Genomic DNA, 18372 nt, shown 5'->3' with positions numbered 1-18372 from the left:
TAGTGTAACTGACAAATTTGCAATTTTATTTTATATAAAAATGACCTGCAGAAAAATTTTCACTAAAAAAAAAAATTATTGCAGAAAGTGAAAACAAGTTCTGCCTCTGGGCATAGAACCAATCGGCAGTGGATGTTGTACATAGACAAGAATCCCTGTCCGTGTTTTTCTCTGGTACTGCAATGCTTGCAGTTTCCAATCAGGAATTAGAATTTGAGCCATACTCTTACCCTCGCGTTTGTATTGACACTTGTGTTGTCCTCCTATATACATTTTTTAGACATTTCACATTGACTGAAGACTTAGTGCATCCCTTTAAAGCAGAAATCTCAAACTTGGCCCTCCAGAGGTTTTGAAACTACATTTCCCATGATGCTCAGCCAGCATATCAGCTGGCTGAGCATCATGGGAAATGTAGTTCCAAAACCTCTGGAGGGCCACCTGGGTAGATCTCGGGAGCTCGGGCTACTTTTAGCTCCTAGAATGGGACCTATCGGCTTGTCACATTCTAGTTGATAATTCCCGATGTCTAAAAGTCTCAATCTCTTGCTCCTAAATTATGTATTTTGACACCCCCTTACCAGACGTACAAAAGCTACTATTTCAGGATATTCAGTGTAGTGAGTGTTGTGCTACTCATAACAATGTAGTCATTTAAAATGATCTCCTACTTCATGGACAGGCTGCCTTTTGTCACAGTGCTATTTATGTCACTCTGTGCAACATTTTAAAGATTGATTTTTATTGGCAATGTTCTTATAGTAACGCATCGTGCTTCTGAGAGAAGAAATATTTTGCCAACTGAAGCAACTAAAAACGAGAACAATGGTAACGTGTGCTATTACAGGTAATATCTTTATATACCACAGCAAAATACTGTCTCTTACTAGGTACTAAATTATCAAGGCAAGCAAGACATTGTTTGTATATTATAACAACCTGTCCTTAAGTCTCTAGTGAGAGCATAATAATTCATACGTATACTGTAATTACTCAAATTTGATCTGATAAACCATCGAATAGAAGATGAATCAGATCACGCTGTGCTTTTCTAACAGTCCAGATCAGACTGGCTTTTCTTTCACCTTGTGGTGCGCCTCAAAGGATGTGCATTATCTTGGGCAAACACTGAAGAACTGCTTGAAGAATTTCTCTCTGAAATACTTGTTAAAATAATCTCTTAAAGAAGCGGAGATTATAAATAATTGCTTGGTATAATAGGCATTTGAAGTGTATGTGTGTGTATGTATATATGTATGTGTGTGTGTTATATAATTTATAAATTTATATTACCATCTCAAAGTGTTTAACCTCTTAGTGACCAGACCATTTTTTTAATTTTCTTACCCTTAAAGTGAAAGTCAAGGCAACTTTCATTCATGAAGTATAAGATACTTCATGTAGAAAGCTCCTTTATTTGTTTCAACCGATCGCCGTTCTTAGCTGCTACAGCAGCCCACGGATAAAACATTTTTTTGCTAACGGGTGACGTTTTCACCTCTTAGCCAATACCTAGGCTAAATAGTTTCTAAATTTTGTCCTGAGTTAGAAATACCCAATATCTACATGTTCTTTGCAAGTTATAGGGCAATAAGTACAAGTAGCACTTTGCTATTTCCAAACTTCTTTTTTTTTTTTTTTTTTTTTTAAATTATCCTTAGTTACATTGTAGCACTATCTGTCCGGTATCTCTGAATAACCCTTCACATGTATATATTTTTTTAGTAGACAACCCAAAGTATTGATCTAGGCCCATTTTACCGCCAAATGCGATCAAATAAAATTTTTTAAAAAAAATTGTTCATTTTTCACTAACTTTAGGTTTCTCAATAAAATTATTTACAAACAGCTTGTGCAATTATGGCACAAATGGTTGTAAATGCTTCTCTGGGATCCCCTTTGTTCAGAAATAGCAGACATATATGGCTTTGGCGTTGCTTTTTGGTAATTAGGCCACTAAATGCCGCTGCGCACCACACTTGTATTATGTCCAGCAGTTAAGGGGTTAATTAGGTAGCTTGTAGAGCTAATTTTAGCTTTCTCCCTCCTGAGACACATCCCACCCCTGTTCCCTCCCTGACCCCCCTCAAACAGCTCTCTTCCCTCCCCCACCTCACAATTATCACCGCCATCATAAAGGGATACTAAACCCAATTTTTTTTTCTTGCCTGATTCAGATAGAGCATGCAATTTTTTAAGCAGCTTTCTAATTTACTTTTTTTAATTTTTATTTGTTCTCGCTATTTTTATTTGAAAAAGCAGGAGTAAAAGCTTTGGAGCCGGCCCATTTTAGGTTGAGAACCTGGTTTGCGCTTGCTGGGATTGGATGGCTAAATGCAGGCACCAATCAGCAAGCCCTATCCAGGGTACTGAACAGAAAATAGACTGGCTCCAAAGCTTTCATTCCTGCCTTTTCAAATAAAGATAGCAAGAGAACAAAGAAAAAAATAGGAATATATTAGAAATCTGCTTAAAATTCCATGCTCTATCTGAATCATTAAAAAAAAATTGGGTTCAGTGTCCCTTTTAAAGGGGCACTCAATCAAAATTAAACTTTCATTATTCAGATAGAGCGGCCATATTAAACAACTTTCCAATTTACTTATATTAACTAAATGTGCAGTCTTTTTACATTTAGACTTTTTGAGTCACCAGCTCCTACTGAGCATGTGCAAGAATAAGTGTGTATGCATTTGTGAATGGCTGTCACATGGTACGTGTATGCATTTGTGATTGGCTGATGGCTGTCACATAGTACAGGGGGTGTGGAAATAACTTTTAAAATTGTCAGAAAAAAATTCTGCTACTCATTTGAAGTTCAGACTAAGTGCTATTGCATTGTCTTGTTATCTTGCATTTGTTGATTATACAAATCTACTGTGTTGACTGGTCCTTTTAAGTACTTGTAGATAGTCTGCCAGTACTAAAATAAAAAACTTTTTTTTTTTTTTTTTTTTAATACTTTTGCAGTGTTGGATTCCCCCCCCCCCCCCCCATACAGCTCTCTAACCCTCCTCCTGTACCTATTTGCTGCCATCTTGGGTACTGGTAGCTGTTTGCCAAATAAAAATGTTTTTTTTTTTTTTATATAGATTAAATTTTGTTCTGTAGTGTAGCTGCCCCCCCTTAAACCCTAACCCCCCCTCCCTGTTCCCTTGCCCAACATTTATTCCCTCCTCCCCATACATTTTTAGATCTATTAATGTAAATGTGGCGCGTGCGGGCACGCCACCACCTGCGCTTCCGCCCCTCTCGCGTACACTTCACTGTGACAGGATCCGGATATTACCATTGATGGGTCGCCCACCCACCTCCCTGCTGTGGCTCCCACCATCGATGGCCAATGCAGATAGGGGGCCACAGAGTGGCTCTCTGCATTGGTGGCTAAAAAAATATGACAGGATGCCTCAATATCTAGGCATCACTGCAATACCCTAAAAGTGTCTGGAAGTGATCACTATCGCTTCCAGCGTTTGAAAACCCTGAGGACGTGTCGGGCACATCCTTGGTCTTTAACTGACACTCTTTGGAGGATGTGCCTGGCACGTCCTTGGTTGTTAAGGGGATAATGTCCCTTTAAATTTGAAATGAACAGTAGAATATTGTATGGCACATTTAAGTTAATAAAATTTTCCCCTCCCCTTGTATCGTGACTGCCACAAGCCAATGACAAAATGCATATACGTATAGACTCTTCGCTTTTTTATGCACAGAAAATGTGCATATAAAGAGTGCTCATTTTGGTAATGGAAGTGTATAGGGGGGGAAATTATTTTATTATACTTATTATTTTTTTATTACATACTTTATATGAATCGTGACACTTATTTTTGGCTTTAGTGTCTCTTTAAGGGAACATTGTGTTCAAATTTGAAATGTACTTCAGTGCATTTCAAACTTAAATATAAGCGATGAGTAAAAGTGATCACTGTACATGAACATACTTCTTGAACCCTCATTCAAAATTGTACCAATCGAGAGAGCAAGAAGGGATGTGTATCATGTGAGCAATTCCTTAAAGGCATATGAAACCCCAAATTGTTATTTCATGGTTCAGAGCATATAGTTTTTAAAGTTTCCATGTGACTTTGTTCTTTTTGGTATCCTTTGCTAAAATTCAGGCTCAGGAGCATGCACGTATCTGAAGCATTATTGCAGCACGTTTGCAAGTTTATTTTTTACAAGGTTAATTTGCTAGATGACAGCAGTGTTTTGTTTCATGTAGTGTTCCAGACACATGCACACTATCTACCTAGGTATTCTCTATAACAGAATGACATGAGAACAAAGCACATTAATTTTATGCTGTATCTGAATCATTAAAGAAGTTTTAAGTTCCATGTCCGTTTGCGCCATACAAACCATCACTGGCAGTGATTTTAAATAATATATATATTGTTTACTTGTTGCACTTTTGCTTGCCTGTACCATTGTATCTTGCACTTACAAAGGGGTTGAACAGTCCCCTCCAGACCAGCAATACATTGCTGGTCATTGGCTGAAGATGGCCTTTGGAGGCTATGTGCATATGCTGATCATTGGCTCACTTATTTCCAGGGGTTAAACACACTGCCTTCATTCTGTGCTTTTAAGGTTGGCGAGGCTGTAAAGCAAATTATGCACCTGACCAGTTAGACAGTTTTGTGTTTGGAAGTCTGTCAGCTTTAAAGTTGATAAAAAGCAGTCTGGTACAGTGAAGGTTAAAGGGACAGTCAACACCAAAATTGTTATTGTTTAAAAAGATTGATAACGCCTTTACTACCCATTCCCCAGCTTTGCACAACCAACATTGTTATATTAATATACTTTATAACATTTAAACCTCTAAATTTCTGTATTTTTCTAAGCCACTACAGGCAGCCTCTTATCACATGCTTTTTTTATTTGCTTTTCACAACAGGAGAGTGCTGGTTCATGCGGGCCATATAGATAGCATTGTGCTCACGTCCGTGGAGTAGTGTATGACACTACTAATTGGCTAAAATGCAAGTCAATAGATAATAAAGTGATGTGATAATGGGTCAGTCTGCTGAGGCTTAGATACAAGGTAATCACAGAGGTAAAAAGTGTATTAATATAAACAGTGTTGGTTATGTAAAACTGGGGAATGGGTAATAAAGGGATTTATCTTTAGACTGTCCATTTTGTTACCCACATGATCTTGTGTTTTTGAACGCTCTCCCTTAGTAAAGAAACCAGGATATTGGGGTGGGGGTACATTTATTGAATGTCCTAAGATAGGTGTGTGTATATATGTATGTATGTGTGTGTATGTGTAAGTATATATATTATATAATTCTATTTATTTTTTTACTTTCACAGATGCAACTGATAATTCTTCAAAGGAGGAAAAGTCTCTGTCTTCAGAAGGTATCTAAGGCTCTTTTCCTATTTAACTGAATGTTGTGCCACTTCCTGTGGAATGTTTTCTAATTTAAAAAATCAAAAATCAATTGTTTGGGTCTTGAAATATCCGAAATGGCTTATCAAAGGCAACTCCAGCTTTTATATCTATTGCATTATGTTGGTTGCTATTGTTTCTGCAGGAAGACACTGAAAGTTATACGCCTTTGTAATAAAGAAATACGTGAACATAAAGGAGTACTATTTTAATATATTAACTATTTAAATAAATAAAATTTGTTAAAAGCCAGAAAAAAATGCATACTAGTTAAAGAAACAGTAAAGTCCAAATTTAACTTTCTTAATTCAGATAGGGCATGTAATTTTAAACAACTTTCCAATTTGCTTTGTTCTTTGTTAAAAGCTAAACCTAGTTAGGCTCATATACTAATTTCTAAGCCCTTGAAGGCCACTTTATCTCAGTGCATTTTTACAGTTTTCACAGCTTGAGGCAGTTAGTTCAGGTGTGCCATATAGATAACACTGTGCTCACTCTTGTGGATTTAACTAGGAGTCAGCACTGATTGGCTAAAATGCAAGTCTGTCAAAAGAACTGATATAAGGGGGCAGTATGCAGAGGCTTAGATACAAGGTTATCAGAGGTAAAAAGTATTAATATAACAGTGCTGGTTATGCAAAACTGGGGAATGGGTAATAAAGGGATTGTCTATCTTTTTAACCAATAACTATTTTGGTGTTGACCGTCCCTTTAACTTATTCCTATGGACATATTTCTCACTAGTTTGATAAGGACGGCTCCCACAGCCTTGTTGGTCGATATCTATAAGCATAACATGGCTTTTCCCCCCTTTTTTTTTTTTTTTTTTTTTTTTTTTTTTTTAGGGATGATTTGATTGCTCAATAAATTACACGATTTTATTTTTGTTTTCTTTAGGGTCCAATGTTGCTGTTGGCATGGAAGTATCCGAACCTGTTTGTAAGTAACTTCAATGCTTTAGGAACTATTACATCTGTTAGACCACCCGCTAAACACATTCTAAGAATAAATTAAATGGCATTATTGGACCCAGGTCATTCTTCTCAGAGAAAAAATTATATGGAAAATGTTAGCCTGGTGAGGGCAGTGCAATTTCTACTATCCAAAGCACAAAGTAATTGCATAATTTAACACAAATGTATTTAAAGTCGTGGAAAACTACAAATCTGCAACACCTCATCTAAGATTAAAAAAAATAGGGACTTTCATTCAGGAAGTCATATTAGTTTAACATTCTTAAAGGACCAGTCAACACATTAGATTTGCATAATCAACAAATGCAAGATGACAAGACAATGCAATAGCACTTAGTCTGAACTTCAAATGAGTAGTAGATTTTTTTTTTTTATTTATAACAAATTTCAAAGTTATGTATATTTCCACTCGCCTTGTACCATGTGATAGCAATCAGCCAATCACAAATGCATATACGTATAGTCTGTGATTTCTTGCACATGCTCAGTAGGATCTGGTGACTCAAAAATTGTAAATATAAAAGACTGTTCCCATTTTTTTAATGGAAGTAAATTGGAAAGTTGTTTAAAATGACATGCTGTATCTGAATCATGAAATCATGAAAATTTAATCATGAAAATTTAATTTAACCTGAGTGTCCCTTTAAGAGAGAATAACAGTTTAAAGGTTTATATCGTGCTACCGTTCCTCCACCAGTCTATTTTATTGCATTTTTTTCCCAGTCACGTTTTAACATCTCCCAATGAGAAGCTGGGCCAACAGTCGTGTTTTGAAGACACATACACATACACATACCCCTTCATCGGTGATCACATGTGCTAAAGATTTTGAGTTGCTGTATTCTAATTTGCATGCAGTGATGCTTTATTCTGACTTTTTTACTGACAATATGATACTTAATTTGAACACTCCGGGTAATCTAACGCATGCCCATCACTGCATACAAATTATAATACAGCGATTTAAAAAATCTCCCATGAAGGGGCGTGTGTTTTCAAAGGACGCCTGTTGGCCCGGCTTCTCATTGGAAGGTGTTAAACCGTGACTGGAAAAAAAAATGCAATAAAATAGACGGGCTTAGGAACAGTAGCACGATATATACCTTTAAACTGGTATTCTATCTTAAGAATGTTAAACTCAAATTACTTCATTAATGAAAGTCTTTGTTCTTTAATTCTTAATCAGATCCAGTGCTGCAGATTTGTATAGTTTACCGCCACTTTAATGATAGTTTCTGTAATAAAAATGGCTAATTTTTATTATTAGCTCATTTTTAGTTGGATGGTGAACATGTTAAAAAGGTCCTGGGGAGAACACTAAATACATTATACATCTCCTAAGCAAGCAAGTCGTTTTACTAACCTATTTTTTATTTTTGGGGTCCCAACAATTAAACTCATTTCTTTTACAAGATATGACAAGTCCACATATTTCTTCCTTATGGGATATCGCCTCCTGGTCAGCAGGAGGAGGCAAAGAGCACCACAGCAGAGCTGTATATATAGCTCCTCCCTTCCGTCCCACTCCAGTGATTCTATTTGCCTGTGTTAGTGATAGGAAGAGGTAAAGTGAGGTGTTAGATTCTATAAGAAAAGTTTATTATTTTTAAATGGTAGCAGTGTGTACTATTTCTCTTGTTAAGTGTGTTCAGTCCACGGGTCATCCATTACTTATGGGATATATTCTCCTTCCCAACAGGAAGTTGCAAGAGGATCACCCAAGCAGAGCTGCTATATAGCTCCTCCCCTCACATGTCCTATCCAGTCATTCTCTTGCAACTCTCAACAAAGGAGGAGGTCGTGAGAGGAGTTAGGAGTTTTTTACTTAATTATTGTTCAATCAAAAGTTTGTTATTTGAAATGGCACCGTAGTGTGCTGTTTTTTCTCTCAGGCAGTATTTAGAAGAAGAATCTGCCTGCGTTTTCTATGATCTTAGCAGACGTAACTAAGATCCACTGGCTGTTCTCGCACATTCTGAGGAGTGGGGTAACTTCAGAAAAGGGAATAGCATGCGGGGTCCCCTGCAAATGAGGTATGTGCAGTAAAATATTTTCTAAGGAATGGAATTGACTAAGAAAACACTGCTGTTACCCATATGATGTAAGTACAGCCTTTAATGCAGTAGTAGCGACTGGTATCAGGCTGATAAATGTATGCGCAGTAGAGTTATTTTCTAGGGAATGGAATTTGACTGAGAAAATGTTAATGCTGAAATAATGTATGAACCTTAACTGCAGTAGAAGCGACTGGTAGCAGGCTTAGTGATAACTTTACATAACATTTGAAATGTTTGTTTTTAAAACGTTTACTGGCATGTTAATCGTTTTGTGAGGTACTTGGTGATAAATCTTTTGGGGCATGATTTTTTTCCACATGGCTAACGTATATTTCTGCATAGAAACCGTTATATCAGGTCTCCCACTGTTGTAATATGAGTGGGAAGGGCCTTTTTTTAGCGCCTTGTTGCGCAGTTAAAATTCAATCAGTCTTCCTGCTTCTTCTTCCTTGATCCAGGACGTCTCCAGAGAGCTCACGGGTCTTCAAAATTTATTTTTGAGGGAGGTAATCAGTCACAGCAGACCTGTGACAGTGTGTTTGACTGTGATAAAAACGTTAACTGTTGAATTGATTATCCGTTTTGGGTATTAAGGGGTTAAATCATCCTTTTGCTAGTGGGTGCAATCCTCTGCTAATTTCATACATTTACTGTTAAAATTTGGTTGCTATAACTGAATTAGTTCATTGTTATTTCAACTGTGACAGTTTTTTTTGTGTTTTTAAAAAGCGCAGCAGCGTTTTTTATATTGCTTGTAAATTTATTGAAAGTATTTCTCCAACATAGGTGTGTCCGGTCCACGGCGTCATCCTTACTTGTGGGATATTCTCTTCCCCAACAGGAAATGGCAAAGAGCCCAGCAAAGCTGGTCACATGATCCCTCCTAGGCTCCGCCTACCCCAGTCATTCTCTTTGCCGTTGCACAGGCAACATCTCCACGGAGATGGCTAAGAGTTTTTTGGTGTTTAAATGTAGTTTTTATTCTTCAATCAAGTGTTTATTTTAAAATAGTGCTGGTATGTACTATTTACTCTGAAACAGAAAAGAGAAGAAGATTTCTGTTTTGTAAGAGGAAGATGATTTTAGCAAACGTTACTAAAATCGATTGCTGTTTCCACACAGGACTGTTGAGATGAAGTAACTTCAGTTGGGGGAAGCAGTTGGCAGACTTTTCTGCCTGAGGTATGACTGGCCACATTTCTAACACGACTTGGTAATGCTGGAAGGCTGTCATTTTCCCTATGGGGACCGGTAAGCCATTTTCTTAGATTAAGTAAAAGAATAAAGGCTTTATAAGGGCTTAAAAAACTGGTAGACATTTTTCTGGGCTAAAACGATTACTTTGCTAAGCATATTTGACAGATAGCTCTTTATAGTTATTATAATCTTGGGGATTGTTGTTAAAAAAACGGCAGGCACTGTATGGACACCTTTTTCAGATGGGGGCCTTCTCTAGTCATAGGCAGAGCCTCATTTTCGCGCCACTAATGCGCAGTTGTTTTTGGAAGGCAAGGCATGCAGATGCATGTGTGAGGAGCTAAGATCCACTGAAAAAGCTTATAGAAGGCGTCATTTGGTATCGTATTCCCCTCTGGGCTTGGTTGGGTCTCAGCAAAGCAGATTCCTGGGACTGTATAGGGGTTAAATGTAAAAACGGCTCCGGTTCTGTTATTTTAAGGGTTAAAGCTAAGTAGGGACAATGATGCCACAGATAATAATAGTGCCCAAGATGATTCTTCAGATGGGGGGAGTAAGCATGGTACTGCATCACCCCCTTCTGTGTCTACACCAGTTTTGCCCACACAAGAGGCCCCTAGTACATCTAGTGCGCCAATACTTATTACTATGCAACAATTAACGGCTGTTATGGATAATTCTATTGCAAATATTTTATCTAAAATGCCTACTTATCAAAGAAAGCGCGATTGCTCTGTTTTAAACACTGAAGAGCAAGAGGACGCTGATGATAACGTTTCTGACATACCCTCACACCAATCTGAAGGGGCCAGGAGGGAGGTTTTGTCTGAGGGAGAAATTTCAGATTCAGGAAAAATTTCTCAACAAGCTGAACCTGATGTTGTAACATTTAAATTTAAATTAGAACATCTCCGCGCACTGCTTAAGGAGGTATTATCTACTCTGGATGATTGTGACAATTTGGTCATTCCAGAGAAATTATGTAAGATGGACAAGTTCCTAGAGGTTCCGGTGCCCCCCGATGTTTTTCCTATACCCAAGCGGGTGGCGGACATAGTAAACAAGGAATGGGAAAGGCCCGGCATACCTTTTTTGTTCCTCCCCCTATATTTAAGAAATTATTTCCTATAGTCGACCCCAGAAAGGACTTATGGCAGACAGTCCCTAAGGTCGAGGGGGCGGTCTCTACTCTAAACAAACGCACTACTATTCCCATAGAAGATAGTTGTGCTTTTAAAGATCCTATGGATAAAAAAATTAGAGGGTTTGCTTAAAAGAATGTTTGTTCAGCAAGGCTACCTTCTTCAACCAATTTCATGCATTGTTCCTGTCACTACGGCAGCGTGTTTCTGGTTCGAAGAACTAGAAAAGTCGCTCAATAAAGAATCTTCGTATGAGGAGGTTATGGACAGAGTTCATGCACTTAAATTGGCTAACTCTTTTATTCTAGATGCCGCTTTGCAATTAGCGAGACTAGCGGCGAAAAATTCAGGGTTTGCTATCGTGGCGCGCAGAGCGCTCTGGCTAAAGTCTTGGTCTGCGGATGTGTCTTCTAAGACAAAATTGCTTAACATCCCTTTCAAGGGCAAAACACTGTTTGGTCCTGATTTGAAAGAGATTATTTCAGACATCACCGGAGGAAAGGGCCATGCCTTCAGGATAGGTCTTTTAAGGCTAGAAATAAGCCTAATTTTCGTCCCTTTCGCAGAAACGGACCAGCCTCTACTTCTACATCCTCTAAGCAAGAGGGTAATACTTCTCAACCCAAACCAGCCTGGAGACCGATGCAAGGCTGGAACAAGGGTAAGCAGGCCAAGAAGCCTGCCACTGCTACCAAAACAGCATGAAGGGATGGCCCCCGATCCGGGACCGGATCTGGTGGGGGGCAGACTTTCTCTCTTTGCTCAGGCCTGGGCAAGAGATGTTCAGGATCCTTGGGCACTAGAAATAGTTTCTCAAGGTTATCTCCTGGAATTCAAGGAACTACCCCCAAGGGGAAGGTTCCACAGGTCTCAATTATCTTCAAACCAAGTAAAAAGACAGGCATTCTTACATTGTGTAGAAGACCTGTTAAAGATGGGAGTAATTCATCCAGTTCCAATAAGAGAACAAGGGATGGGGTTTTACTCCAACCTGTTCATAGTTCCCAAAAAAGAGGGAACATTCAGACCAATTCTAGATCTCAAGATCCTAAACAAATTTCTCAGGGTTCCATCGTTCAAAATGGAAACCATTCGAACGATCCTTCCTACCATCCAGGAAGGTCAATTTATGACCACGGTGGATTTAAAGGATGCGTACCTCCATATTCCTATCCACAAGGAACATCATCAGTTCCTAAGGTTCGCTTTTCTGGACAAGCATTACCAGTTTGTGGCACTTCCATTCGGATTAGCCACTGCTCCGAGAATTTTCACAAAGGTACTAGGGTCCCTTCTAGCGGTTCTAAGACCAAGGGGCATTGCAGTAGTACCGTACTTGGACGACATCCTGATTCAAGCGTCGTCTCTGTCAAAAGCAAAGGCTCATACGGACATCGTCCTAGCCTTCTCAGATCTCACGGATGGAAAGTGAACATAGAAAAAAGTTCTCTTTCCCCGTCAACAAGAGTTCCCTTCTTGGGAACAATAATAGACTCCTTAGAAATGAGGATTTTTCTGACAGAGGTCAGAAAATCAAAACTTCTAAGCTCTTGTCAAGTACTTCATTCTGTTCTTCGTCCTTCCATAGCGCAGTGCATGGAAGTAATAGGATTGATGGTTGCAGCAATGGACATAGTTCCTTTTGCACGAATTCATCTAAGACCATTACAACTGTGCATGCTCAGACAGTGGAATGGGGATTATACAGACTTGTCTCCGACGATTCAAGTAGATCAAAGGACCAGAGATTCACTCCGTTGGTGGCTAATCCTGGACAACCTGTCACAGGGAATGAGCTTCCGCAGACCAGAGTGGGTCATTGTCACGACCGACGCCAGTCTGGTGGGCTGGGGCGCGGTCTGGGAACCCCTGAAAGCTCAGGGTCTATGGTCTCGGGAAGAATCTCTTCTCCCGATAAACATTCTGGAACTGAGAGCGATATTTAAATGCTCTCAAAGCTTGGCCTCATCTAGCAAAGGCCAAATTCATAAGGTTTCAATCAGACAACATGACGACAGTTGCATATATCAACCATCAGGGGGGAACAAGGAGTTCCCTGGCGATGGAGGAAGTGACCAAGATAATTCAATGGGCGGAGGATCACTCCTGCCACTTGTCTGCAATCCACATCCCAGGAGTGGAAAATTGGGAAGCGGATTTTCTGAGTCGTCAGACATTCCATCCGGGGGAGTGGGAACTCCACCCGGAAATCTTTGCCCAAATAACTCAATTATCGGCCATTCCAGACATGGATCTGATGGCGTCTCGTCAGAACTTCAAGGTTCCTTGTTACGGGTCCAGATCCAGGGATCCCAAGGCGACTCTAGTAGATGCACTAGTAGCACCTTGGACCTTCAACCTAGCTTATGTTTTCCCACCGTTTCCTCTCATTCCCAGGCTGGTAGCCAGGATCAACCAGGAGAGGGCTTCGGTGATCTTGATAGCTCCTGCGTGGCCACGCAGGACTTGGTATGCAGACCTGGTGAATATGTCATCGGCTCCACCATGGAAGCTACCTTTGAGACAGGACCTTCTTGTTCAAGGTCCATTCGAACATCCGAATCTGGTTTCTCTCCAACTGACTGCTTGGAGATTGAACGCTTGATTTTATCAAAGCGTGGGTTTTCAGATTCTGTAATAGATACTCTGATTCAGGCTAGAAAGCCTGTAACTAGAAAAATTTACCATAAGATATGGAAAAAATATATCTGTTGGTGTGAATCTAAAGGATTCCCATGGAACAAGATAAAAATTCCTAGGATTTTATCCTTTCTACAAGAGGGTTTGGAGAAGGGATTATCTGCAAGTTCCCTGAAGGGACAGATTTCTGCGTTCTGTTTTACTTCACAAAAGGCTGGCAGCTGTGCCAGACGTTCAAGCGTTTGTTCAGGCTCTGGTTAGAATCAAGCCTGTTTACAGACCCTTGACTCCTCCCTGGAGTCTTAATCTAGTTCTTTCAGTTCTTCAAGGGGTTCCGTTTGAACCCTTACATTCCGTAGATATTAAGTTATTATCTTGGAAAGTTTTGTTTTTGGTTGCAATTTCTTCTGCTAGAAGAGTTTCTGAGTTATCTGCTCTGCAGTGTTCTCCGCCCTATCTGGTTTTCCATGCAGATAAGGTGGTTTTGCGTACTAAGCCTGGTTTTCTTCCGAAAGTTGTTTCCAACAAGAATATTAATCAGGAGATAGTTGTACCTTCTTTGTGCCCGAATCCAGTTTCAAAGAAGGTTTGTTACACAATTTGGACGTAGTCCGTGCTCTAAAATTCTATTTAGAGGCCACTAAAGATTTCAGACAAACTTCTTCTTTGTTTGTTGTTTATTCTGGTAAAAGGAGAGGTCAAAAAGCAACTTCTACCTCTCTTTCTTTTTGGCTTAAAAGCATTATCCGTTTGGCTTATGAGACTGCCGGACGGCAGCCTCCTGAAAGAATCACAGCTCACTCCACTAGGGCTGTGGCTTCCACATGGGCCTTCAAGAACGAGGCTTCTGTTGACCAGATATGTAAGGCAGCGACTTGGTCTTCACTGCACACTTTTGCCAAATTTTACAAATTTGATACTTTTGCTTCTTCAGAGGCTATTTTTGGGAGAAAGGTTTTGCAAGCCGTGGTGCCTTCCATTTAGGTAACCTGATTTGCTCCCTCCCTTCATCCGTGTCCTAAAGCTTTGGTATTGGTTCCCACAAGTAAGGATGACGCCGTGGACCGGACACACCTATGTTGGAGAAAACAGAATTTATGCTTACCTGATAAATTACTTTCTCCAACGGTGTGTCCGGTCCACGGCCCGCCCTGGTTTTTTTAATCAGGTCTGATGAATTATTTTCTCTAACTACAGTCACCACGGTATCATATGATTTCTCCTATGCATATTTCCTCCTGTACGTCGGTCGAATGACTGGGGTAGGCGGAGCCTAGGAGGGATCATGTGACCAGCTTTGCTGGGCTCTTTGCCATTTCCTGTTGGGGAAGAGAATATCCCACAAGTAAGGATGACGCCGTGGACCGGACACACCGTTGGAGAAAGTAATTTATCAGGTAAGCATAAATTCTGTTTTTCCAAGCTTGCTAGCCTCATTGCTAGTCTGTTTAAACATGTCTGATACAGATGAATCTGCTTGTTCATTATGTTTAAAAGCCAATGTGGAGCCCAATAGAAATATGTGTACCAATTGTATTGATGTTACTTTAAATAAAAGTCTGTCTTTACCGGTAAAGAAATTATCACCAGACGAGGGGGAAGTTATGCCGGCTAACTCTCCTCACGTGTCAGTACCTTCGCCTCACGCTCAGGAGGTGCGTGATATTGTGGCGCCAAGTACATCAAGGCCCTTACAAATCACTTTGCAAGATATGGCTAATGTTATGACAGAAGTATTATCTAACTTGCCTGAGTTAAGAGGCAAGCGCGATAGCTCTGGGTTAAGGACAGAGCGCACTGATGACACGAGAGCCATGTCCGATACTGCGTCACAATTTGCAGAACATGAGGACGGAGAGCTTCATTCTGTGGGTGACTGATCTGATCCAGGGAGACCGGATTCAGAAATTTCAAATTTTAAATTTAAGCTCGAGAACCTCCGTGTTTTCCTAAGGGAGGTGTTAGCGGCTCTGAATGATTGTGACAAGGTTGCAATCCCAGAGAAATTATGTAGGCTGGATAAATACTTTGCGGTACCGGTGTGTACTGACGTTTTTCCTATACCTATAAGGCTTACAGAGATTATTAACAAGGAGTGGGATAGACCCGGTGTGCCTTTTTCCCCTCCTCCGATATTTAGAAAAATGTTCCCAATAGACGCTACCACACGAGACTTATGGCAGACGGTCCCTAAGGTGGAGGGAGCAGTTTCTACTTTAGCTAAGCGTACCACTATCCCGGTGGAGGATAGTTGTGCTTTCTCAGATCCAATGGATAAAAAATTAGGTTACCTTAAGAAAATGTTTGTTCAACAAGGTTTTATATTACAGCCCCTTGCATGCATTGCGCCCGTCACTGCTGCGGCGGCATTCTGGTTTGAGTCTCTGGAAGAGGCTATTTGCACAGAACCATTGGATGAGATTATGAACAAGCTTAAAGCACTTAAGATAGCTAATGCGTTTGTTTCGAATGCCGTTGTGCATTTAACCAAACTAACGGCTAAGAACTCCGGATTCGCCATCCAGGCGCGCAGAGTGCTATGGCTTAAATCCTGGTCAGCAGACGTGACTTCTAAATCTAAATTGCTTAATATTCCTTTCAAAGGGCAAACCTTATTCGGGCCCGGCTTGAAAGAAATTATTGCTGACATTACTGGAGGTAAGGGTCACACCCTTCCTCAGGACAGGGCCAAATCAAAGGCCAAACAGTCTAATTTTCGTGCCTTTTGTAATTTCAAGGCAGGAGCAGCATCAACTTCCTCCGCTCCAAAACAGGAAGGGACTGCTACTCGTTACAGACAGGGTTGGAAAGGCAACCAGTCCTGGAACATGGGCAAGCAGGCCAGAAAGCCTACTTCTGCCCCTAAGACAGCATGAAGAAAGGGCCCCATATCCGGAAACGGATCTAGTGGGGGGCAGACTTTCTCTCTTCGCCCAGGCTTGGGCAAGAGATGTCCAGGATCCCTGGACGCTGCAGATCATATCTCAGGGATACCTTCTGGACTTCAAAGCTTCTCCTCCACAAGGGAAATTTCACCTGTCAAGGTTATCAACAAACCTAATAAAGAAAGAGGCATTTCTACAATGTGTACAAGACCTCTTAGTAATGGGAGTGATCCACCCAGTTCCGCGGACGGAACAAGGGCAAGGTTTTTTCTCAAATCTGTTTGTGGTCCCCAAAAAAGAGGGAACCTTCAGACCAATCTTAGACCTAAAGATCTTAAACAAGTTCCTAAGGGTTCCATCGTTCAAAATGGAAACTATTCGAACCATCCTACCCATGATCCAAGAGGGTCAGTATATGACCACAGTGGACTTAAAGGATGCCTACCTTCACATACCGATTCACAAAGATCATTATCGGTACCTAAGATTTGCCTTTCTAGACAGGCATTACCAGTTTGTAGCTCTTCCCTTCGGGTTAGCTACGGCCCCGAGAATTTTTACAAAGGTTCTGGGCTCACTTCTGGCGGTACTAAGACCGCGAGGCATAGCGGTGGCTCCGTACCTAGACGACATTCTGATACAAGCAAGTTTTCAAAATGCAAAGTCTCATACAGAGATAGTTCTAGCTTTTCTGAGGTCGCATGGGTGGAAAGTGAACATGGAAAAGAGTTCTCTATTACCACTCACAAGGGTTCCCTTTCTAGGGACTCTTATAGATTCTGTAGAGATGAAGATTTACCTGACTGAGTCCAGGTTATCAAAAATTCTAAATGCTTGCCGTGTCCTTCATTCCATTCCAAGCCCATCAGTAGCTCAGTGCAAGGAAGTAATCGGCTTAATGGTCGCGGCAATGGACATAGTGCCATTTGCGCGCCTGCATCTCAGACCGCTGCAATTATGCATGCTAAGTCAGTGGAATGGGGATTACTCAGATCTGGACCAGGAGGCCAGAGATTCTCTTCTCTGGTGGTTGTCTCGGGTCCATCTGTCCGAAGGAATGACCTTTCGCAGGCCAGATTGGACGATTGTAACAACAGATGCCAGCCTACTAGGCTGGGGCGCAGTCTGGAACTCCCTGAAGGCTCAGGGATCGTGGACTCAGGAGGAGAAACTCCTCCCAATAAACATTCTGGAATTAAGAGCAATATTCAATGCTCTTCTAGCTTGGCCTCAGTTAGCAACTCTGAGGTTCATCAGATTTCAGTCGGACAACATCACGACTGTGGCTTACATCAACCAAGGGGGAACCAGGAGTTTCCTAGCGATGTTAGAAGTCTCGAAGATAATTCGCTGGGCAGAGTCTCACTCTTGCCACCTGTCAGCGATCTACATCCCAGGCATGGAGAACTGGGAGGCGGACTTTCTAAGTCGCCAGACCTTCCATCCGGGGGAGTGGGAACTTCACCCGGAGGTCTTTGCCCAACTGATTCTTCGTTGGGGCGAACCGGAACTGGATCTCATGGCATCTCGCCAGAACGCCAAGCTTCCTTGTTACGGGTCCGGGTAGATGCACTAGCAGCCCCTTGGGTTTTCAACATGGCTTATGTGTTTCCACCGTTTTCCGTTTGCTGCCTCGACTGATTGCCAGGATCAAACAGGAGAGAGCATCAGTGATTCTGATAGCGCCTGCGTGGCCACGCAGGACCTGGTATGCAGACCTAGTGGACATGTCGTCCTGTCCACCATGGTCTCTGCCTCTGAGGCAGGACCTTCTAATTCAGGGTACTTTCAACCATCCAAGCCTAATTTCTCTGAGGCTGACTGCATGGAGATTGAACGCTTGATTCTATCAAAGCGTGGTTTCTCGGAGTCGGTTATTGATACATTAATACAGGCTCGGAAACCTGTTACCAGAAAAATTTACCATAAGATATGGCGTAAATATTTATATTGGTGTGAATACAAGAGTTACTCATGGAGTAAGGTTAGGATTCCTAGGATATTGTCTTTTCTACAAGAGGGTTTAGAAAAGGGTTTATCTGCTAGTTCGTTAAAGGGACAGATTTCTGCTCTGTC

At 41.0% G+C, this 18372-nt stretch overlaps 1 protein-coding gene across 3 annotated transcripts in view; it reads left to right on the top strand.

The window, feature by feature from the left end:
- The window catches only part of GSPT1 (G1 to S phase transition 1), a 93158-nt gene that overhangs the window by 10225 nt on the left and 64561 nt on the right, over positions 1-18372 (top strand). For all 3 annotated transcript variants that reach the window (XM_053694569.1, XM_053694570.1, XM_053694571.1), the window contains 2 exons: positions 5323-5370; positions 6299-6340. In XM_053694569.1, the coding sequence (XP_053550544.1) occupies positions 5323-5370; positions 6299-6340 (90 nt within the window). The remainder of the gene's footprint in view (positions 1-5322; positions 5371-6298; positions 6341-18372) is intronic.

The sequence above is a fragment of the Bombina bombina genome, chromosome 11, assembly GCF_027579735.1.
Source record: "Bombina bombina isolate aBomBom1 chromosome 11, aBomBom1.pri, whole genome shotgun sequence".
Classification (NCBI taxonomy): Eukaryota; Metazoa; Chordata; class Amphibia; order Anura; family Bombinatoridae; genus Bombina; species Bombina bombina.
The sequence above is the reverse complement of the archived record's forward strand: the minus strand, read 5'-3'. Positions and strand labels throughout refer to the sequence as shown.